Raw genomic sequence first — 23,352 nt, 5'->3', positions numbered from 1 at the left:
CTCTGCAGGTCACTGATATAAAGGTGCCTTCAAAATTCAAGATTGTTTAATGTCATTTCCAGTACACAAGCATAAAGGAGAATGAAATAATACTCCAGATCCAATGCAGCACAAAAAACACAATAAGAAAAAGAGCACAAGAATAAAAAACACAATAAATATAAATACATAATATAGCTAATACAGGTAGATAGATTGTATGTCCGTAAAGTGACATAGGTCTGGAGTGTCTCTATATAAGGTGGCTCTGCCAGGAAATGATATACAAGTGTCCCCCGCTTTTCGAACGTTCACTTTACGAAACCTCACTGTTACGAAAGACCTACATTAGTTACCTGTTTTCGCTAACAGAAGGTGTTCTCACTGTTACGAGAAAAGGCAGCGCGCGCCCACAGCAGCCGCTCTCCCCCGGATTCGGAACTGCATTCTAGCTGGCATTGCTTAAACACGTGCCTGTGAGCAGCCGTTTGCAAGATGAGTTCTAAGGTATCGGAAAAGCCTAAAAGAGCTCGTAAGGGTGTTATACTTAGCGTAAAACTAGACATAATTAAGCGTTTTGATTGTGGTGAACAAAGTAAGGACAAAGTGAGTTTGGCTTGTGGAAGTTGACGAAGATGATGTTGAAGAGGTTTTGGCATCCCATGACCAAGAACTGATAGATGAAGAGCTGATGCAATTGGAAGAGGAAAGAATAACAATCGAAACCGAATGCAGTAGCGAAAGTGAAGTCGTCCAGGAACTGAACATGATGCAACTGCGTGAGATTTTCACTGCAATGATAAAGTACGACTTTAATTTTGAAAGGGTACGTCGGTTTAGTGCATATTTGCAAGATGGTTTGAGTTCTTACAAAGAACTGTATGATAGAAAAATGCGCGAGGATAAGCAGTCAAGCAAGCCTTCAGCAGACAACGAACCTCGATCTTTGACATCGAGGTGGGCAGGCATAGAAGAAGATGGCCTGCGTGCCCTGATTGACGATGAGATGACACCCCTGTGTCCCACCACCCCAACCCCCAGGCCGCGGAAAGATACCGATTCCCAGAGAATGCAGCGGTAGCCGGGAGGCACCCAGCACATCTTTAAGAAAAAAAGCCAAAATAAGTAAGCTAATTAATTAGGTGCCGCCCGGCACGTAAATGTTGGCCCAGATCAGAGGCGATTGCCAATATTTTTTTACCCTCTCAAACACTCAAGCCCATCCAAATTTCCCTGAACATGTCCAATCTCCTAACTCATTCCAACTGCGAACATTTCCAATTCAACAGCTTGATTTTAAAATTCTCATATTCATTTTCCAACTTCCTAATATAATTTTGCTCTTTCTTCCCTTGATCACCTCTTCCAGCTTCACAAGGCCCTGGGATCCCTACTCTTCTAGAAGACTCTCCTAGCTTCTTACACGTTCCAGATTTTCCTCCGAGTAAATATGTGCCTGCAGTCATCTAGGTCTTTTGAAAATCCCACTCTAAACTTTTGGCTCTCTGGCACCATAGGACCAAAGAACTCAAGGTTTTGGTTAATCTGCTACAGATTAACCAAACATAGCATTAAGCTGGAAAGAAGACAAAAAAGATTTACAGGAATGCTTGGGTTGAGTTGTTCTCCAATCTTGGCAATTTACTTGCAAATGTTTCATCACCATACAAGGAGCGCACTGCTAATTGTGGTGCGTCCTCTGAATTCTTGGCCTTTATATACTTTTCAATCAGCTGATCGGTCGTCATTTCTGAAAACTCAGTTGTGACGTGGGGATGAAATCTCATAGCTGATTGGTTGTGTGGTGAACTTCATGCGTTGTCTGGAAGTTTGCCTGCATTGGCTCATACAGTGGCACGCAAAGGTTTAGGCACCTCTGGTCAAAATTTCTGTTACTGTGAATAGCTAAGCGAGTAAAAGGTGACCTGATTTCCAAAAGAAATAAAGTTAAAGATGACACATTTCTTTAATATTTAAAGCAAAATTACTTTTTTAATTTCCATCTTTTACAGTTTCAAAATAACAAAAAAGGAAAAGGGCCCGAAGCAAAAGTTTGGGCACCCTGCATGGTCAGTACTTAGTAACACCCCCTTTGGCAAGTCTCACAGCTTGTAAATGCTTTCTGTAGCCAGCTAAGAGTCTTTCAATTCTTGTTTGAGGGATTTTCACCCATTCTCCCTTGCAAAAGGCTTCTAGTTCTGTGAGATTCTTGGGCCGTCTTGCATGCACTGCTCTTTTGAGGTCTATCCACAGATTCTCGATGATGTTTAGGTTGGGGGACTGTGAGGGCCATGGCAAAACCTTCAGCTTGTACCTCTTGAGGTAGTCCATTGTGGATTTTGAGGTGTGTTTAGGATCATTATCCTGTTGTAGAAGCCATCCTCTTTTCATCTTCAGCTTTTTTTTTTTACAGACGATGTGATGTTTGCTTCCAGAATTTGCAGGTATTTAATTGAATTCATTCTTCCCTCTACCAGTGAAATGTTCCCCGTGCCACTGGCTGCAACACAAGCCCAAAGCATGATCGATCCACCCCCGTGCTTAACAGTTGGAGAGGTGTTCTTTTCATGAAATTCTGCATCCTTTTTTCTCCAAACATACTTTTGCTCATTGCAGCCAAAAAGTTCTATTTTTAACTTCATCAGTCCACAGGACTTGCTTCCAAAATGCATCAGGCTTGTTTAGATGTTCCTTTGCAAACTTCTGACGCTAAATTTTGTGGTGAACCTTTGCAGGTAAATAGGATTGAAGCCTACTTGTCTGTTAACTGAATGGTTCGCAGAAATCACACTTCTAGGAATTCTCTTGCATGCCGAGTGTTTATTTGTGCCACGACTTTCACTGATGCACAACTGAATTTATGCCTCTCTCGATGTTTATGGGTAGCGACCAAGCATTCGGAGGACACAACACAATTAACAATGTTGCCTTATATGGTGATGAAATGATTGCAAGTAAATTGCCAAGATCAGAGAACAACTCAAACCAACCAACCCAAGCTTCATATTTTCCGAATTATTTCCAGATTGCTTGAGGATCTGAGCTGGTCTTTGTTCCTTGGAGTGAAGGAGACTGAGGGCTGATCTTAAGGAATAAAATCAAAGCGGGAAAACACACACAGTCATTATCCCAGGGAAAGGGAATCAAAAACTCAAGGTGAGAGGCAACTGCACGCAATGTGGATTGAGCTGCCAGAGGAAGTGGTCGAGGCAGATACAGTAATTTTATATTATTTGAAGTTAGAGTGGCCCTTCGGCCCAATAAACCGCATTGCCCAGCAACCCAGCTATGTAATCCCAGCCTAATTTCAGGACAATTTACAATGACCAATTCACCTACTAACCGGTATATCTCTGGAATGTGGGAGAAACCGGCGCACCCAGAGGAAGGCCACGTCTTTCACATGTTGTTCGTCCATCGTCGTCGTCAATGAAGACCTCGACACCATGTTGGTGTCAAGACCAGCACTTGACTTGGATTTAAGTGAGGGAGAGTTGCGCAGCGTCAGCCTCACTCTCTCTTCCCAATTCCCCTCTGGATCCAGTGGCAAGACAAGAGTCGAGACGGCTGGAGATGGGACTAGGCGCAGTGGATGACTAGGATGTCTTCTGTGTCTTGTCCTGCTCTACACGTTCCACGACGCTTGCAGAGACCGCCTTCTTGACCATTGGACCTCCCATTGGTCTCGTCCACCCAATCTGCCGGAATCTGTCTTCACATGCTGGGATAGACAACTCCCTATCACACCGAGGGTTCGAGACCCGTCGGCTACCCTCACCTGGTTTAGCCGGCTTGTCGAAGCCATTGCCCGGGGTGTGGCCGCTGTCACATGCAAACAGCTACGGGGAGCCACAGGTGAGAGCTGAGTGGCAGGTGGGGACCAAAGGTGGACTAACCGCCCTGAAAAGGACGCGACATGTTCCCCCACCAGAGGTGCTACCCCTCCCTGACACTTCATACATGTAAAGGACATTTGGGTAGGAACATGGACAGGAAATGTTAAGAAGTTATGGGCCAAACATGGGAAAATGGGACTAAGTTAGATGGGCATCCTGGTTGGCACAGACATGGTGGACTGAAAAGCCAGTTTCAGAATCAGGTTTTATATCACTGGCACATGTTGCGAAATATGTTGTGTTGCGATAGCAGTACATTGCAATCATCGTCATCATGTGCCATGTCGTATGATGTGGGCAATCATGGTCTCATGACCATGATTGTTCTTGGCAATTATTTCTACAGAAGTGGCTTGCCATTGCCTTCTTCTGGGCAGTGTCTTTACAAGACGGGTGACCCCAGCCGTTATTAATCATCATCAGAGATTGTCTGCCTGATGTCAGTGGTCACATAACCAGGACTTGTCATAAGCACCAGCTGCTCATATGACCATCCACCACCTGCTCCCATGGCTTCACATGACCCTGACTGGGCGGGCGGGTGGGGGGGGGGGGGATGATTTGCAGGTGCCACAGTTTGCCAAAAAGCCAGAATCCTCTGCCCTGGGCCAAAGGTCTTTGGAGCTTCCATTAACATTTCTGTAGCTCTCAACCCCATTCCCCTACCTTCTCCTTTACTGATTAAAAGCCTATCAACCTTCGCTGTTAATATACCCAATGATTTGGCATCCACAGCCATCTGAATTCCAGCAGCTCTGTCACAAACCATTGAGACACCGCACACTATGAAAAAAAAGTGCATAGAATAAGGCGGTGAAACAGCTGTGAACTAAACTCTACATTCTGCACGACTGCAACCACGGCAACTGGCAAGTGGAAACAGTTCTATAGATCACATGGGTTATGTGGTGACGGGACAGTATCACTCGAAGAGTTGAAACAATGCAAACACTTGCCCCTTCGTAATTGAAACTTGGGATTTAATTTAATTTATTTATTTAGAGATTCAGAGCATTCAGGCCTTTTCGGCCCAACAAGCAGCAACCCCCCCCCACCGCCCCCGGCAACCCACTTATTTAACACTGGCCTAATCATTTACGATGACCAATTAACCAACTAACCAGTATGTCTTTGGACTGAAGGAGGAAACCTACATAGCTCATGGGGAGAACATTCAAACTCCTTAGAGATGGCACAGGAATGGAACTCGAAACTCTAGAACACCCCACATTGTGATAGGATCACGATTATGGAGAGATTGAGCAATTTCTAGTTCCTGGATGTCAGTATCTCTGAGGACCTTACCTGCACCCAACATATTGATGCGGCTGTCTAAAAGGCAAGATAGTGGCTATACTTCACTAGGAGTTTAAGGAGATTTGGTTTGTCAGCTAGGACATTCAAACTTCTACAGAGGTACCATGGAAAGCATTCTGACTGGGGGCATCATCGTCTGGCACGGGAGGGAGGAGGGTTAGGGGGGGGCTCCTGTACAAGATCGAAGTAAGTTGCAGAAACCTGTAAAGTTAAGTCATCTCCATCATGGGTACCAGCCTCTGTAGTATCCACGACATCTTCAAGGAGTGGTGCCTTAGGAAGGCAGCATTCATCATTCAGGATTGCCACCACCCAGGGCAGGCCCTCCTCACCCTGTTACTGTCGGGAAGGAGGTGCAAAAAGCAGCGATTCAGGAACAGCTCCTTCCCCTCCGCCATTCCATTCCTAGATTGACATTGAACCCATAAACACTACCTCACTACATTTTATTTCTGATATTTTGCATTACTTCTTTTAACTTAACTACTTAATAGACATACAGTTAATATACAAAGGGTGGTTGATAAGTTCGTGGCCTAAGATAGAAGGAGTCAATTTTAGAAAACCTAGCACATTTATTTTCAACATAGTCCTCCTCCTACATTTACACACTTAGTCCAGCGGACGTAGAGCACACGGATCCCTTCTTTGTAGAAGTCAGCATCTTGGACCTCCAGAAAGTGGTCCACTGCAGGGGTGATTGATAAGTTTGTGGCCTAAGGTAGAAGGAGATGAGTTACTAACTTCAAACTTCCTGCATAATCACTCAAAGAGTTGAACTGCATGTGCACGTAACGACAGCTGTTTAACTCATCTCCTTTTACTGTAGGCCACAAACTTATCAATCACCCCTGCTGTGGACCACTTTCTGGAGGTCCAAGATGCTGACTTCTACAAAGAAGGGATCCGTATGCTCCACGACCGCTGGACTAAGTGTGTAAATGTAGGAAAAATAAATGTACTAGGTTTTCTAAAATGGACTCCTTCTACCTTAGGCCATGAACTTATCAATCAGCCCTCGTAACTTAGGATTTTTCTCTGTATTTATTTATCATGTATTTCATTGTATTGCTGCCACAAAGTTACCAAATTCCATGACGTATGCCAGTGATATTAAATCTGATTCTGACCCTAATCACGAGGTTACCATGGTGTTCTTTGAAGCATTTAGTTCAGATTTTACAATAGCCATTTGCAACCCAGAACGAGTAAAGTCAAAGTCAAGAAACAACATGCACAAAATGCTGGAGGAACTCAGCAGGTCAGGCGGGCATCTATGGAAATGAATAAACAGTCAGCGTTTCAGGGCAAGACCCTACTTCAAGACTGGGAAGGAAGGGGGAAGACATCGGAATGAAAAGGTGGGGGGGAGAGGTGGGAGAAGGATTTCTAGAAAATGGTAAGTGAAGCCAGCTGGGGAGGAGTAGTAAAGGGCTGGAGAAAAAGGAATCTGATAGGAGAGGAGAGTGGACCATGAGAGAAAGGGAAGGAGGAAGGTGATAGGCAGAAGTGGGGAATAGGAGAAGAGCGGAGGGGGAGGGAATTTTTTCTTTACTAGAAGGAGAAATCAATATTTTTGCCATCAGGTTGGAGGCTACCCAGACAGAAGACAAGGTGTTGCTCCTCCACCGTAAGGCCATGGACTGATATACCAAACCAGGAAACGGAATGGGAATTAAAATTTTTGGCCAGCGGGAAGTTCTGCTTTTGGCCGATGGAGTGCAGAAGCTTGAAGTAGCGAGTCTCCCAATTTACGATGGGTCTCCAGAAGGTAGTATTCACCATGAACGACCCTCACCATCCAGACATGCCCTCTTTTCATTACCCTCATCATGGAGGAGGGCACAGGAGCCTGAACACCATCTTCCTGTCTACTGTCCGATTTCTGAATGAGCCCATGAGCCCATGAATATACCTTTATCTTTTTGCGCTATTTTAAAAAAAATTAGTTGCAATCTGTGGTAATCTTTATGTACAGCAATGTACCGCAGCTGCAAAACAACAAATTTCATGACAGACGTCAGTGAACTTGATGCAAAACGGCGGCGGAACTTAGCGAGTCAGGCAGCATCTGCGGCTGGAAAATACAGTCAATGTTTTGGGCCCAACGTCTTGCAGAGCTCCTCCAGCATTTTGTATGTATTGTTAATCAACGCTTCCTTTCACAGCTGGAGAACCACTTCAAAAAATAAAGTGCACCAAGTGACAACCAGGAATGTCCAAATTCAGGGAGAAGCAAGGGGACTCCCTCCCCGCCGCCCCCAAAAGCACACTTACCCAGCACTCTGGCCTGGAACGTCACCTTCACTGAGGCGTTGTCCTTGATCTCGCTGGTGATCACCATTTCCTCCTTGATCACGCCTTCCTTGTGGGCACTGTACTCACACTTCAATTGGTGACCTGCGGGGTGGACAAGAGGCTGTTACTTGTTCATGGCACCTGGCGACATCAAATCTCAGCAACAATACCTTGCACTGGTACAGCCTTCAAGATCATAAGAAAGACAGAGCCCATCAGTTGACCATATGACCATTTAAAACTAGGATAAAAGACAGGAGAATCCGCGGCAGTGCCACAGAGCTTTGACCAGTGGCCAATTGGCGTTTGGGACTAATTACTAAGAGCTAATTAATGGAAGGCAGGGGCAAGTACAGTGGCCGTCGTCTGAGTGGACATAGAACGGTGACCTTAAGGTTTTCGCTCTTCAAGGCTTCAGCAAGGAGAGACTTCACTCAGGGAAAGAAAAGCTCGTTTTTTTTTCCTTCTTTTCTTTACATCTGCTCAGCTAGGCAGAGATGACAAGCGGGATAGTGGAATGCTCCTCTTGCGGGATGTGGGAAGGCAGGGAGACCTCCAATATCCACAACTGCGAGAAGTGCATCCAGCTGCAGCTGGACGAACTCCCGATCATTCGGGAGGCTGAAGGGGTGACAGATAGGACATATAAAGAGTAAGTTAAACCCAAGGTGCAGGACACAGGAAACTGGCTGAGTCAGGAAGGGGAAAGGGGTTAAAGAGCCAGTACAGAGTACCCTTGTGGCCATCACCCTCAACAACAGGACCCTCAACTTTGGATATTTTCAGGGGGTGAAGATGAGCTAACAGAGGAAGGTCACAGTGGTCAGGTCTCTGGCACTGAGTCTGTCTCTGTGACTCAGAGGGGAAGGGGGAAGAAGAGGCGAGCTGTGGTGATAAGGGGTTCATTAGTTAGGGGAACAGACAGGAGGCTCTGTGGGCGAGAACAAGATTCCTGAATGCGATGTTGCCTCCCAGGTGCCAGGGTCTGGGATATCTCGTGTCGAGTCCTCAGCATTCTCAAGTGGGGGGTGAACAGCCAGAAGTCGTAGTCCATGTAGGTCCAATGACATGGGCAGGCGAGTGATAAGGTTCTGCATAGGGAGTTCAGGGAGTTAGGTGCTTAAGTTAAAGGGGAGGACCTCCAGGGTTGTGATCCCAGGATTGTTACCTGTGCCACGCGCTTGCGAAGTCAGAACTCGGAAGAGTATACAGTTTAATGCGTGGCTAAGGAGTTGTTGTTGGAGGGAGGGAAGGCATAAGATTCTTGGATCATTGGGCTCTCTTCCAGGGAAGGTGGGACCTGTACAAAAGGGACGATTTGCACCTGAACTGGAGTGGGATGGGGATGGGAATGGGAACCAGAATGCCAGAACAGTTGGTGGAGAGGTTATGGAACCAGATGTTGGTAAGACCTCAAAGTTAGGAATCAACAGTTCGAGCATGATGCGACAAAATTGAAAAGGGTGACCACAGGACGGGAGGTTTTGTATCTGAAGACGCAGTATACGGAACAAGGTAGATGAACTTGCAGCACAGTCGCAGATTGGGAGGTATTATGCTGTAGGCATCACAGAATCACAGCAGAAAGATTATTGCTGGGAGCTTAATGTCCAAGGATACACATTGTATCGAACGGATAGGCAAGAAAGCAGAGGGGGCGGTTTTGCTCTGTTTGTAAAAAACGAAATCAAATCATTAGAAAGAGGTGACATAGGTTCGGAAGGTGTTGAATCATTGTGGAAAGAGCTAAGGAACGGCAAGGGTAAAAAGACCCAGATGGGAGTTGTATACAAATACTGTATATGTATTTGTAGGATGTGGACTACAAATTGCAATGGGAGATAGAAAATGTATGCCAAAAGGGCAATGTTACAATAGTCATGGGGGGAACTTCAATATGCAGGTGAATCAGGAAAATCAGGGTGGTGCTGGATTACAGGAGGGGAATTTCTAGAGTACCTATGAGGTGACTTTTTTTTGAGAAGCTGGAGGTTGAGCCCACTAGAGGATCAGCAATTCTGGATTGGATGTTGTGCAATGGACCAGAATTAATTAGCAAGCTAAGGTAAAAGGTACAAGAACCCTGAGAGGCAAGTGATCATAACATGATCAAATTCATCCTGAAACCTGAGAAGGAGAAGCTAAAGTTAGATGTATCGGTATTACAGAGGCAGTAGAGAGGAGGTGGCCAAAATTGATTGGGAAAGAACACTGGCAGGAATGACGATAGAGCAGCAATGGCTGGAATTTCTGAAAGCACTTCGGAAGGCACTGGACATGTACATCCCAAAGGGGAAGAAGTATTCTAAAGGAAAAATGAGATAACCATGGCAAGCAAGAGAAGTCAAAGCCAACATAAAAGCCAAAGCATATTAGTTGTAAAGATTAGTTGGAAGTAAGAAGATTGGGAAGCTTTTAAAAACCAACAGAAGGCAACTAGAAAAGTTAGCATTCATCTCAAAAGAACTAGAACATAAAAGCAAGGACTCAATGTTGAAGCTTTATAAAGCACTAGGGAGGAATCACTTGTAGTATTATGAGCAGTTTTGGGTCCCTTATCTTTGAAAGGATGTGCTGAAACTGGAGTGGGTTCAAGAAGGGTCTCAGCCCAAAACTTTGACTGTTTATTCATTTCCAGAGATGCTGGCAGACCTGCTGAGTTCCTCCAGCATTTTGTGAATGTTGCATGGAGTTTTTGCATTCTCCCCTTGACCATGTGGATTTCCTCCGACACTCCAAGGATGTACCGGTTGGAAGGTTAACTGGCCACTGTAAATCCTCCCGTGATTGGGCTATAAGGTGAAATCGGGGGCTCCTGGGTGACACGGCTCGAAGGACTGAAAGGGCCAACTCTGCGCTATATCTCAATAAGTAAGTGTTGAGCACCACACACAAAACGCTGGAGGAACTCAGCAGGTCAGGCAGCACCCATTCAATGTTTCAGGCTGAGACCCTACACCAGAACTGGAAAGGAAGGAGGAAGACGCCAGAATAAGGTGGTGAGAGAGGGAAAAGAGGACAAGCTGGCAGGTGATAGGTGAAACCAGATGAGGGGGAAGTTGGGTGGGGTATGAAGTAAGAAGCTGTGAGTGGATAGGCAAAAAAAAAGGACTGAAGAAGAACGAACCTGTTGGGAGAGGAGAGTGGACCATTGGAGAAAAAAAGAAGGAGGTGATTGGCAGGTGAGGAGAGGGGGCAAGACAGAAGCCATAATATGGAATGGAAAAAGAGAAGGCGGAAGGGGAGAGGGGGAAAATTACCAGAAGTTGGAGAAATTGATGCTCATGCTATCAGGCTGGAGGCAATTCAGATGTAATATGAGCTGTTGCCCCTTCAACCCGAGTTCTTCCATAGAGGCTGCCTGGCTTGCTGAGCTCCTCCAGCATTTTGTGTGTATTGCACAAGAGGGGCGTCATGGCAAGGTAGCGGTTAGTGCAATGCCATTGCAGCTTGGTACGTCTGAGTTCAATTCCAGCACTGCTCTGTAAGGAGTCTCTGTATGTCCTCCCCGCGGAATGCGTGGGTTTTCCTCAGGCACTCCTGGTTTCTCCCATTGTTCAAAGACATTGAACTAGGTTAAATGGTCACTGTAAAGATTGTCCCGTGATTAGGTTAGGGCTAATCGAGGTAGTTGGGGATTGCTAAGACTGCATGTCTCAAAGGGCCAGAAAGGCCTAATCCTCGTTGTGTCACTAAATAAATAAAAAAAATCTTTATTTTGGTATTATTACTGTCAAACGAAGTACAGTGAAAAGTTTCTTTTTGTGTGCCATTCAGACAGATCATTCCATGAATAAGTACACTGAGGTAGGGAAAAAAACAGAATACAGGTAAATAAGGTTGTAAAGAAAGCTTTAGGCATATTGGCCTTCGTAAATTAAAGTGCTGCGTACAGGAGATGGGACATTATATTAAGACATTGATGAGGCCTAATTCAGAGTACTGTGTGCAGTTCTGGTCACCTCCCTACTGGAAAGATGTAAACAAGGTTGAAAGAGTACGGAGAAAATTTACAAGGATGTTGCCAGGTCTGCAGGTCCCAAGTTATATGGAAGACTGAATAGGTGAGGACTATGTTCTTCAGAACGTCGAAGATTGAGAGGAGATTTGATAGAGCTATATAAAACTATGAAGGGTGTAGATAGGGTAAATGCAAGCAGGCCTTTTCCACTGAGGTTGGGTGGGACTACAACCAGATATCACGGGTTAAGGGTGAAAGGTGAAAAGTGAAAAGTTTAAGAGGAACACGAGGGGAAGCATCTTTATTCAGAGAGTCGTGAGAGTGTGGAACAAGCTGTCAGCGCAAGTGGTGCATTTGAGCTCGATTTCAACGTTTAATAAAAGTTTGGATGGGTACATGGATATTAGGGGTATAGAGGGCTATAGTCCCAGTGAAGGTCAATGGGAGTAGGCAGGTTAAATGGTTTGGCATTGAGTAGATGGGCTGAAGGGCCTGTAAATGTGCTGCACTTCTCTATGACTCTACACAGAGTTACAGCTACAGGGAAAGTGCAGTGCAGGCAGGCAGATAAAGTGCAAAGGCCATGGCAAAGTACATTAGGGGATCAAGAATTGGTCTTTAGCAGATGAGATACTCTTTCAAGAGTCAGATAGCAATGCAGTACAGGGGGTGCCAACTTTTATCATGCCATACCAATACCATTAAGCAAGGAGTCCATGGACCCCAGGTTGGGAACCACTGGTGTAACAGAAGCCACCCTTGGGCCTGATGGTACGCGCTGTCAAGTGTTTGTATCTTTTGCCCGACTGGAAGTGGGAGAAGGAAGAACAAACAGGGTGGGTGGGATTATTGTTTAAGTTCGCTGCTTTCCCGAGGCAGTGGGAAGTGTAAATAGAATCAGTGCTGGGGAGGTTGCTCAGCATGATGGACTAGGAAGTGTTGTCAGCTCTGCAGTTTCATGCTGCCTTGGGCAGGGCAGTTGCCACAGAAAGCTGTGAAGGATCGGGATAGGATGCTTCTCAGGGGCCAAACATTTTAATTCCGATTCCGATTTCCATTCCCATTCCGACGTCTGTCCATGGGCTTCTCTTGTGCCCTGATGAAGCCACCCTTAAGGTGGAGAAGCGACACTTCATATTCCATCTGGGTAGCCCCCAACCCGATGGCATAAATATCAATTTCTTCTTCCAGTAAAAAATTTCCCTCCCCCTCTTCCCCTACCAAGAAATTCATCCGCTTCGCATCTAGCTTCCTAACAACTGACCCTGGGAAAACTTGCACAATTCAGTGAGGTCACCGCTCATCCCAGTAAATATCAGAGAGTGTAGGAGCAGCCTTCATTACCCTCCTCTGCAGGGCAAACCATTCATGCCAGGAATCTGACATCTCCAAGTTGCATTGTTAACTCTTTCTCTTTCTACAGATGATGCCTGAACTGCTTTCAAGATTTTCTGCTGGTATTTCAGATTTCCAATAGATCCCTACAATTTTTAAATCAGTTTTCTTACAGATTTTAACCCGAGGAAGCTTGTCTGAACTGCCTCCAAGGCCAGTACACAGGCAGACAGTGTGGTGAAGATGATCACCTGGCATACTTGCCTTCGTCAGTCGGGGCATTGGGTCCCGGAGTTGGGATGTGACGTTACAGTTGTACAAGGAGGCAGTGACACCATATTTTGTGTATTTAATTACATTTAATTGATAGATAAAGCATGGTAATAGGCCATTCCAGCACAATGAGCCTGCACCACCCAATAACACCCATGTGACCAATCAAACAACCAATCCCTACGTCTTTGGACTGTGGGAGGTAACCGAAGGACCCAGAGGACACCTATGTGGTCACGAGGAGAACGTACAAACTCCTGACAGACAGCAGCAGGAACTGAACCTCAATCAGCTGTGTACAATTGTGTTCACCCAGTTATATGGAGGACGTGATTACGGTTGGGAAGATTGTAGATATATTGGATTTACTTCTCACCTGTACATCGAAACAATGAAACACACAGTGAAGTGCGTCATTTCCATCAACAACCAACACAGTCTGAGGATGTTCTGGGGGGCAAGTGTCGCCACACTTCTGGTGCCAACATACCATGCCCAAAATTATTAACCCAAACCCATACGTCCTTAACATATGGCGGAGCCCAGAGCACCCGGAGGAAACCCATGTGTTCACGGCGAAAACGTAGAAATTCTGTAGAGACAGCGGCAGAATTGAACCCAGATTGAGATCGCAGGTGTTGTAAAGCATTATGTTAACCACAACACAACCGTGCTGCTTCACAAGTATGTTACCAGGAATGAAGGGCCAGAGCCCTCAGTCCAGTACCTTTTCCCTGATGTACAGGAGGTTGATCTCTATAAAACTATAAGGGACATACGGTACCGTGCAAAAGTCTTAGGTACGTATATACAGCTAGGATCCCGGAGGCTTTTGCATGTTACTGTATTTGTCAACATACAGTGAACAGCGGGTTTGTAAATCTGGCAGGAGCAAAGGATGTTGGGATTGGTGAGGGTGGAGCACTGTGAGAGGGGTGTGGGACAGGTGGCAGTGAAGGAATGCCAGGGCGGGGCTGGTGCAGGTGCAGGCATAGACACACTTGGCCCTGGTACGCCAGGCAACATCATTTGAATCCAAACATTTGGTTTATTGATCATTACAGAATGTCTCTGTGCTCCCAACTCCCTCTCCTCTCTCTTCCCCTTTTCCCAACCCTGAATACACTCTCCCTGTCCCCTTCCCAATCTCAGTCCACAAAGAGACCCATATCAGAATCAGGTTTATCGTCACTCACATATGTTATGAAATTTGATATTTTTTGCAGCAGCAGTACCGTGCATTACATAACATTACTACAGCACTGTGCCTAGATTAGCCCTCCCCGCGCCCCCCCCCCCAGAGCAAGGGAGTCAAAGACTAGAGAGTAAGAGCAGCCAGGGATAGGTTTTTCACACTCAGAGTGGTGGGTGTGTGTATCAGGCTACCAGAGAAAGTGTTAGAGGCAGATACTGTTACAATGGCTGGACAGATTTACAAACGTTTGTAGAAGGATATGGATCAAATTGGGGCACATGGTAGCGTAGTGGTTAGCACAACGCTTTACAAAACCAGCGACCCGGGTTCAATTCCTACCGCTGCCTGTAAGGGTTTTGTAAGTTCTCTCTCCCCAGTACTCCAGTTTCCTCCCACAATCTAAAGACGTACCGGTTGGTAGGTTTATTTGTAAATGTAACTTGTTCTGTGATTAGGCTGGCATTAAATCGGGGGACTGCTGGGCGGAACGCTCGAAGGGCCGGCTCTACACTGTATCTCAATAAATAAATAAATAAAACATAAGCCAATGGGACGAGCTCAGGTGAGCACTGGGTCTGCACAGAGGAGAAGGCCCAAAGGGCCTGTTCCCACATTGTTTTACTTTATGATGTTAATTCTACCCAAGTGCAGGGCTTCGATTTGAAGCATTGACAATTCTTCTCCGCCACTACAGATGCTACTCAGCCCGCTAAGCTCCTCCAGTGGATTGCCTGTTGCTCCACAGCCCTCTCTTTTTGCTGTTACCATCGAGCGGATGGTGCAGGGGTCCTGGGTGCTCACTGCCAGGTTCAGGAGAAGCTGCTGCCTTGCAGCCGTCGGGCTCCTGGACTGGCTGCACTTGCCTCAGTGGCTGTGGACACACTTTCAGGGTCTCTGTGGTTTACGATAGTGACTACTGGGACACAGTATGCCAGCGCACAGCATAAAATTGTTGATCAGTGATTAAGTTGCAGGCCAGGATTCTGTTTCTGTAAGTGATTAGATTTTCCCCATAGAGCTAAATGACCGAGAGCAATACTGCAAACAATCTGCTACATCCCAGCCTTTCCGTTGCCTAGCAACAACCTCTGTCCCAGAGACTAATAGTCCATTATTCACTCATTATCACCCACGTGATACAGGTCGTCTGGTCCCCAGGGACTCAGCTGGTATCCATATTGGCTAGCGCTGGCCCTCTGTAAGGCGGCAAGATCCTTTTTCGGGGTGGGGGGCACAGTAGCATAGTGGTTAGCACAATGCTTTACAGTGCAGACGATCCAGGTTCAACTCCCGGTGTTACCCGTAAGGAGTTTGTACGTCCTCCTCGTGTGGGTTTCCTCCAGGTGCTCTAGTTTCCTCCGACAGTCCAAAGACGCACCGGTTGGTAGGTTAATTGGTCATTGTAAATTGTCCTGTGATCAGGCGAGGATTAAATTGGGGGATTGCTGGTTGGCGTGACTCGAAGGGCCAGAAGGGCCTATTCTGTGCTGCACGCCAATCAGTCAATAAATAAAAGGCAACAGGAACAGCCTATCAGGCCCCAGAAACCCAAGGTACAGGATGGCTGGGTGAGATGCGTTCACGGCTGTTGGCCCTTATCAAGGGTGGAGAGAGAGGAATGGTGGTGTGGTTGCGATGGTTTGGGTGGGGTAGGGTGGGGCTGGAAGAGATGGTTACATGAATGGGCAGGAGACCCACACAGTGGATGGGGAGGGAGTCAAACAAATAGGTAGGGAATTTCCTACACAAAAGAGTAATGAGAGTCTCACAAAAAAGTGGCAGGTCATAGCGATGAGTGGAGGACAGGTGAGCGGAGTACGAGGAGGTGAGATGAGTTAACAGAGGGTGCAATGGGTTAGAGTGTGCAGAGAGAGGGGCAAGGGGAGCAGGAATTACTGGATGGTCCAACCACATTGATCTCACGGCCAAGAAAGCTAAGCCATGCCTCTACTAATCCAAGGCCTCTACTGTCAAGCACCTCCAGTCCATCCACCAGTGGCCAAACATTGAAATTTCCATTGCCATCGCAACATCTTCTGGTGCCATGATGAGGCTACCCTCAGGGTGGAGCAGCAACAATGTAGATTCTACCTGGGTAGCCTCCAACCTGATGGCAGGAGTGTCGACGTCTCCTTCTGGTAAAAAAATTCCCTCCCCCTCTCCTCTTCTTCAAATCCACACTCTAGCCTCTTGCCTCCTCTCACCTTCCTATCACCTCCCCATGGTGCCCCTCTTCCTTCTCTTTCTCCAATGGTCCACTCTCCTCTCCCATCAGATTCCTTCATCTCCAGCCGTTTACCTTTCTTACCCGCCTGGCTTCACGAGTCACCTTCTAACTCTCCTCCTTCTCCTCCCCCTTCCTTTCCTGTCCCAAAGAAGTGTTTCAGCCCACTCAGTCGACTGTTTGTTCATTCCCATGGGTGCTGAGTTCCTCCAGGAGAGAGTGAGAGTGAGAGTGTGTAAGAGAGAGCGAGAAACAGAGTGTGTGAGAGAGTGTGAGAGAGAGGGAGTGAGAGAGTGAGTGAGAGTGAGTGAGTGAGTGAGTGAGTGAGTGAGTGAGTGAGTGTGTGTGTGTGTGTGTGTGTTGCGCTTTGGATTTCCAGCATCTGCAGACTTCCTCGTGTTTATGTTTCATTATAACTTGGTACACGTGACAATAATAAAACAATATCAAAACCAGTTAAGCAAATGAACATAAATAATGAAAAAGGCCCTTGGATCAGCGCCTTCCCTTCGGTAAAGCAATCTATATTATTTTTCCATCATTTAGATTCACACCGCAGATGGGATGGAGAAAACCAGCTTGTTACATTGCTGCTGGGCAGAATGCCATTTGCATTGTAATATCTGAGGCGTCACACAGTTCCCAGTTTACTGTAATTTATAAATTAGCTCCCGAGCAATAGAAAGTATAAGCTGTTTAAATTGCTTTCATTAAGTGATGTGTACTGCCACATTGCTGCTCTCTGTGCACACCAGGACCCAGAACATCAGCACAGGGAAGGTGCAGTTCTGAACTCATGAAACAGTGAATCTCAAGGTAGCATATACTGTCATATCCAGTATGTACTTTGATAATAAATTTAGACCAGGCATTCCTAATCTGGGGTCTCCTTGCTTAGTGATTTAGACAATAAGACACAGCAGCAGAACCAGACCATTCGTTCCATCGAGTCATAACTGTCATTCCATCATGGCTTATATATTCTCCTTCTCAACCCCATTCTCCTGTCTTCTTCCCATAACCTTTGATGCCCTGACTAATAAAGAACCTAGCAACCTCCACTTTAAACATACCCAGTGATCTGGCCTCTACATCCATTTGCGGTAATGAATTCCACAGATTCACCAGACTGGCTAAAGAAATTCCTCCTCATGTCTGTTCTGAAGGGACGTCCTTTTATTCTGAGGCTGTGCCCTGTGGTTCTAGATTTCCCCACCTTCAGGAAACATCCTCTCCATGCCCAATCTGTCTAGGCCTTTCAATATATGATACGTTGCAATGAGATCCCCCTTCACTCTTATAAAATCCAGCAAGTACAGGTCCAGAGTCATCGAATCCTCCTCATACACGCATCCTTTTTGTGCCGAAATTTGCACTTTGAACTTAAGTAATTCAGGCTTACTAAGCAGTGAGGTACAATGTTTAAGCTGTATAATACATTTTACGGGGCTAATAATTTAAAGATTAGTTTTTTTTTGTCACCATACAGTAAAATGTGTCACTTGGCATCAAACGACCAACATAGCCAAAAGATGTGTTGGCAGCCCGCTAGTGTTGCCATGTTTCTGGTGGCAACACAGCATACCCATCAGTTACTAACCATAACCCGTACGTCCTGAATGTGGGAGGGAACCGGGGCACAGGAGGAAACTCACTCTCACAGGGAGAATGTACAAACGCCTCGCAGACAGTACGGGGTTTGAACCCCGACTGTTGTTCGCTGGCTCTGTAATAGCTTTACGCTAACCACTACACCACCCATGCAGCATTACACGGGCTCTTGGACAGGCCTCTTGATTTGGCAATCTACCCCGATGCACCTGCATCACATCATACTGCATCTTCTTTAACTGCAAGGTCGAGGTCAAGTTTATCTGCACAAGTACACCTGTGCAGGGGTGCAAAGAAAAACTTACTTGCAGCAGTGTCATAGACAAAAACGACACAAGACAATCATAAATTATACAACATTATACAAGAAAGACCACAATTAGAACAGAAAAAGAGTCTGTTATAATTTGAAGTGGTCAAAATGGTGTTGCAGTATATTGAGACAGTGATTAGCACTGACCGCGGAGGTTGGTTCACAATCAGAACGACTGAAGGGAAGTATCTGTTTTTGAACTTGGCTTTGTAGAACTTCAGGCTTCTGTACCTCCTACCTATTGGTCGGTGTGAGACGATAGCATGCCCTGAATGGTGAGGATCTTTGATTTCTCTAACTTCTGGTAACTTCTTTCCCCCACTCCCGCTTCTCCCATTTTTCATTTCCTGTTCTGGCTCTCCTCTTACATCTACTCTTCACCTCACCTGTCCATCACCTCCCTCTTTCCTTGCCTCCTTCTGTTTCTCCCATGGTCCACTCTTCTCTCCAGTCAGATTCCTGCATCTTCAGTCCTTCACCTTTTCCACCTATCATCTCCCAGCTTCCCACCACCCCCATTCCTCCATCTACATACCTACTCACCCACCTAATTTTACCTTTATTCTGGCTTCATCCCCTTTTCTTTCCAATCCTGATGAAGGTTTTCAGCCCAAAACGCCAACCATCTATTCCTCTCCATACACGTTGCCTGACAAAATGCTGTTCCTCCAGCATTTTGTGTGTGTTGCTCTGGATTTCTAGCGTCTGCAGAATCTCTTGTGTTTAGACTGGAGAAGCTGGGAAAGTTCACCTGAATGTTGTTGGGACTGGAAGGCTTGAGTCAGATCGGATAGGCTGGGTCAGTTTTCCCTTGAGCGAAGGGGATAGAGGGGTGTCTTTATAGAGGCTGTCAAAATCATGAGACGGGTGTTAAGGTAGAGGCATAGACAGGCTAGATTTCACAAATCTTTTCTCCAAGGTAGGGAGTCATCCCCAGTGTTGAAAGGTTCAAGTTTAGAAAAGGCATCAAAGGTTACGGGGAGAAGGCAGGAGAATGGGGTTGAGAGGGATAATACATCAGTCATGATGGAGTGGTAGAGCAGCCCAATGGGCAGAATGGCCTAATTCTGCTTCTATGTCTTCTCGTCTAAAGCAAGAGGGCAAGAGTTTAAGGTGAAAGGTGAGAGGTGAAACATTTAAAGGAGAACTGAAGAGCTACTTTTCACACAGAGGGCAGTGGGTATATGAAACGAGTTGCCAGAGGAAGTAGTTGAGGCGGGTACAACCTAAAAGACACTTGGATTGGCACATGGATAGGAAAGGTCTAGAAGCAGGGGTTCCAACCTGGGGTCCATGGCACGTGAACCCCTAGTTTAGAGGGATATTGGCTGGACACAGGCAAACGGGATTACTGCAGAAGGGCACTCTGCTCCGTACGGATGAGTTGAGCCAAAGAGCCGGTTTCCATGCTGTTTAACTCAATGAATCTCTATGAAAAAGAAAGAGTTGACCCTCGCCTCACTGCTGGTTCTTATTGAGTGCCACACAATTCATTCCACTCTCCGATGTTCTAAAAACTCCATCACTGGTTAAGGTCGCTGCGGACTCTTATTGAAGTGTCACCCAACTCACTCCACTCTCTGATGTTCTGAAAACTCCGTCAAAAATGTTCAAGGTCCCCCCGGCCACTCAAGGATCCCCCCCCCCGGCTGCTCAAGGTTTCCTCTGGCTGCTCTGGTTCTGTCCCACATCCCAAAGCCATGCAGGTTGGGAGATTAGTGCATCAGCCTCACATTCCCCAAGTGTACAGGTGAATGGGAGAATCTGGAGGAAAATAAATGGGTGTTGACAGGGGTGGGAGTGAACTCAAGGGGCCGAAGGCCCTGCACCTGTACAGTCTGACCATATCTCCCTCCAACTTTCCTGCCAAGACTAATTTATAACCTTGTGCATCTTTCATCAAATCAAATACGATTCCCTTTAGAAAGACAGCATCAACTGCATTTTAATGTTATGAACCGTAATGACGACACCACTGGTTCGGTAAACCTGGCAAAACACCATAGATTCTTTGTTTGAACTCCAAGGATATGATGGACTAAGGCTGAAGATCAGTTTTTAACCCTGGAAGACCCAGCAGGAAATGGTGATCAAAGAAGTTAAACGCCACAATAAGGTTCACTGAACTTGTTTGAGAGCAGATGAGTGGGAGGGGGGTGGGAGAGGGAGGGACAGGGGGAAGGACAGCCAAAATATCAGGATAGCCAGTTGTCGACAGGAAGGTCCAGGTTGAGTTTCAGGCAGTAATACTACTGCCAAGAGATGGAGAGCCCTTGTTGCCAAGCAAGGGAAGTCAGACAAACGCACTTTCAGCAGAGGCAAAAAAATAACGGAGGAGCAATTACTACTTGAACAAACAGCAGAGACTCCAAAGATGAACAGACTCCAGTTCACGCAGCAACTTATAAAGGTCCCAAACACAAGGATTTAGTACTCAAATGCAGCCCATATTAGTTAGGTAAATACGATGGTTAGCTCAGTAGGGGCTATTCAGCCCATTGAACCTACACTGCCTCCAATTAAGAGCATGGATTTCCTCTGGGTGTTGTGGTTTTCTCTCACATTCAAAAGACTTGTGGGTTATGATTAGAAAATTAGGATCGTGTTATGTTGGCACTGAAAACACTTGCAGGCTGTCCCCCAGCACAATCCTCAGAACGTGGTGGTCGTGCGATTAGAAAGAACGCACGGCAGCACCTCTACTTCCTTCGGAGTTTGCAAAGATTCTGCATGACAGCCAAAATTGTAAACAACCTTCTACAGATGTGGAGTGGGGAGTATATTTTCTGGAAACACCAATGCCCTTGAATGGAAAATCCTCCAAAACCTAGTGGGTATGGCCCGGTCCATCATAGGTAAAGCCCTTCCCACCACTGAGCACATCTACATGAAACACTGTCGCAGGAAAGCAGTATCCAACATCAGGGACCCCCACCTCCCAGGACATGCTCCCTTTGTGTTGCTATCATCAGGAAGAAGGTACATGAGCCTCAGGACTTGCACCATCAAGTTCAGGAGCTGTTTTTACCTCTGAACCATCAGGTCCTTGAATCAAATGGGATAACTTCACTTGCACCATCACTGAAATGTTCCACAACCTATGGACTCACTTTCAAGGACTCTTCATCTCATGTTCTCAATATTTATTTATTATTATTACTTACCTTTTGTACTTGCAGTTTGTCGTCTTTTGCAGACTGGTTAAACACCCAAGTTGGGCGGTCATTCATTCATTTTGTTATGGTTATTATTCGACAGATTTATTATGTCCGGAAGAAAATGAATCTCAAGGTTGTATATGGTGACATATATGTACTTTGATAATAAATTTACTTTGAACTTACGGGTTAGGGTTAGTAAGTTCTGACTGTGTTACGTTCACGCATGGCCACTCTTGCAGGCTGCCCCCAGCACAATCCTCAGACTGTTGGTCGCTGATGCAAAGCGACACATTTCACCGTATGTTACGAAGTCTCAGTACATTATCTAAGGTGTGTGGGCACTGGAGAGGGTCCAGACCCAGGTTCACGAGAATGAAAGGGTTAAGCATTTGATGGCTCTGGGCCTGTACTCACTAGAGTTCTGAAGAAATGGGCCTGGGGGGGGGGGTGTTAGAGAGAATCTCACTGAAATCTATCAAATATTGAAATGCTGAGTTAGAGTGGATATGGAGAGGATATTTCCTATAGATGGGGAGTCTAGGACCAGAGGGCACAGCCTCAGAATACTGGGGCTTTAGAACAGAGATGAAGAGAAATTTCTTTTCCCAGAGGTTGGTTAATCTATGGAATTCATTGCCACAGATGGTTATGGAGGCCAATCATTGGGTAAATTTAAAACTGAGGTTGATGGGTTCTTGATTAGTAAGGGCATCAAGGGTTACGGGAAGGCTGCGGGAGAATGAGTTTGAGAGGCAAAACAAATCGGCCATGATGAAATGGTGGAGCAGGCTCGATAAGCCAAATGGCCTAATTCTGCTCCTATGTCTTTTGGGAGAAATAAAGCTAATCTAACTAGCTTCATACCTTGCTTCCACCCCAGAGACCTGCACAACCAAAGCCCACACTCTCCCTGCCTCCCTACACCTGCAAATCCTTGCCTTTCAGCTACTTATCCAGCTCACATTTCACTGCTACCTTTGAGTCTGCCTCTACTGCTTGTGTTGGTATATACACATCAACAGCTAAGGGAACATATCAGCATCTCTACTTCCTCAGGAAGGCAAAAATATTTGGCAGGTCTTAGAGAACCTCGACGGACACGCGGCACTGACAGTTTGAAAGGGGCCTGTATGGAAAGTCAATATGTGAAATATGTAGATATGTTTCAGGGTCTGTAAGCTGAGGCGAGGACAGAGACAGTAAAGTAAATTACTGCAAATCAAGCATATCCTTGCGCTTGGTGGAAATAGATAGTTACTCTGTCTGAAAGCTGACATTTTATCCAATCACCACTCTCCAGGGAGGGCCAAATGACTGAGGCATTATGACTGCTGCTGACACGAGAAGCGGTATTTGGAAGAGCTAGTCAGTATCTGTCCTCACTGTTATGCAGAGTGGTGACAGACGCCAGGACGAGAACAGAGCTTGGGGACCGTGCTGCTTCCTGGCAGTGCTAATTCCTCTGGACTGTAATCAAATTTTCAGTGTAGTTGCCCAGAAAGGCAAGTTAGAGCACAAGTAAAGGGAGAGGGGTGGGCAGGAGGGAAAATTGCCAGTAGTATGGCTAACGAACGTGAACCAGAAGTTCAAGTTCAAGTATATTATCATTCAACAGTACATGTATACAGCTAAACAGCCTCTGGACCACAGTGCAAAACACAGTACCTAGCTCCCACACAGCACACATAGTAACGATACAGCACGTATATTTATGTGTTGTGTCGTATCAAGGGGTGATCATGGACTTTGACTATGATTGTTCTTGGCAAATTTTTCTCCATAAGTGGTT

At 46.0% G+C, this 23,352-nt stretch overlaps 1 protein-coding gene across 1 annotated transcript in view; it reads right to left on the bottom strand.

Moving 5' to 3' along the window:
* adissp (adipose secreted signaling protein) overlaps positions 1-23,352 on the bottom strand; it is a 126,408-nt gene that overhangs the window by 29,645 nt on the left and 73,411 nt on the right. Inside the window, exon 4 of the mRNA XM_063045139.1 lies at positions 7,470-7,592. Coding sequence (XP_062901209.1) covers positions 7,470-7,592 — 123 coding nt within the window. The remainder of the gene's footprint in view (positions 1-7,469; positions 7,593-23,352) is intronic.

The sequence above is a fragment of the Mobula hypostoma genome, chromosome 4, assembly GCF_963921235.1.
Source record: "Mobula hypostoma chromosome 4, sMobHyp1.1, whole genome shotgun sequence".
NCBI lineage: Eukaryota > Metazoa > Chordata > Chondrichthyes > Myliobatiformes > Myliobatidae > Mobula > Mobula hypostoma.
The sequence above is the reverse complement of the archived record's forward strand: the minus strand, read 5'-3'. Positions and strand labels throughout refer to the sequence as shown.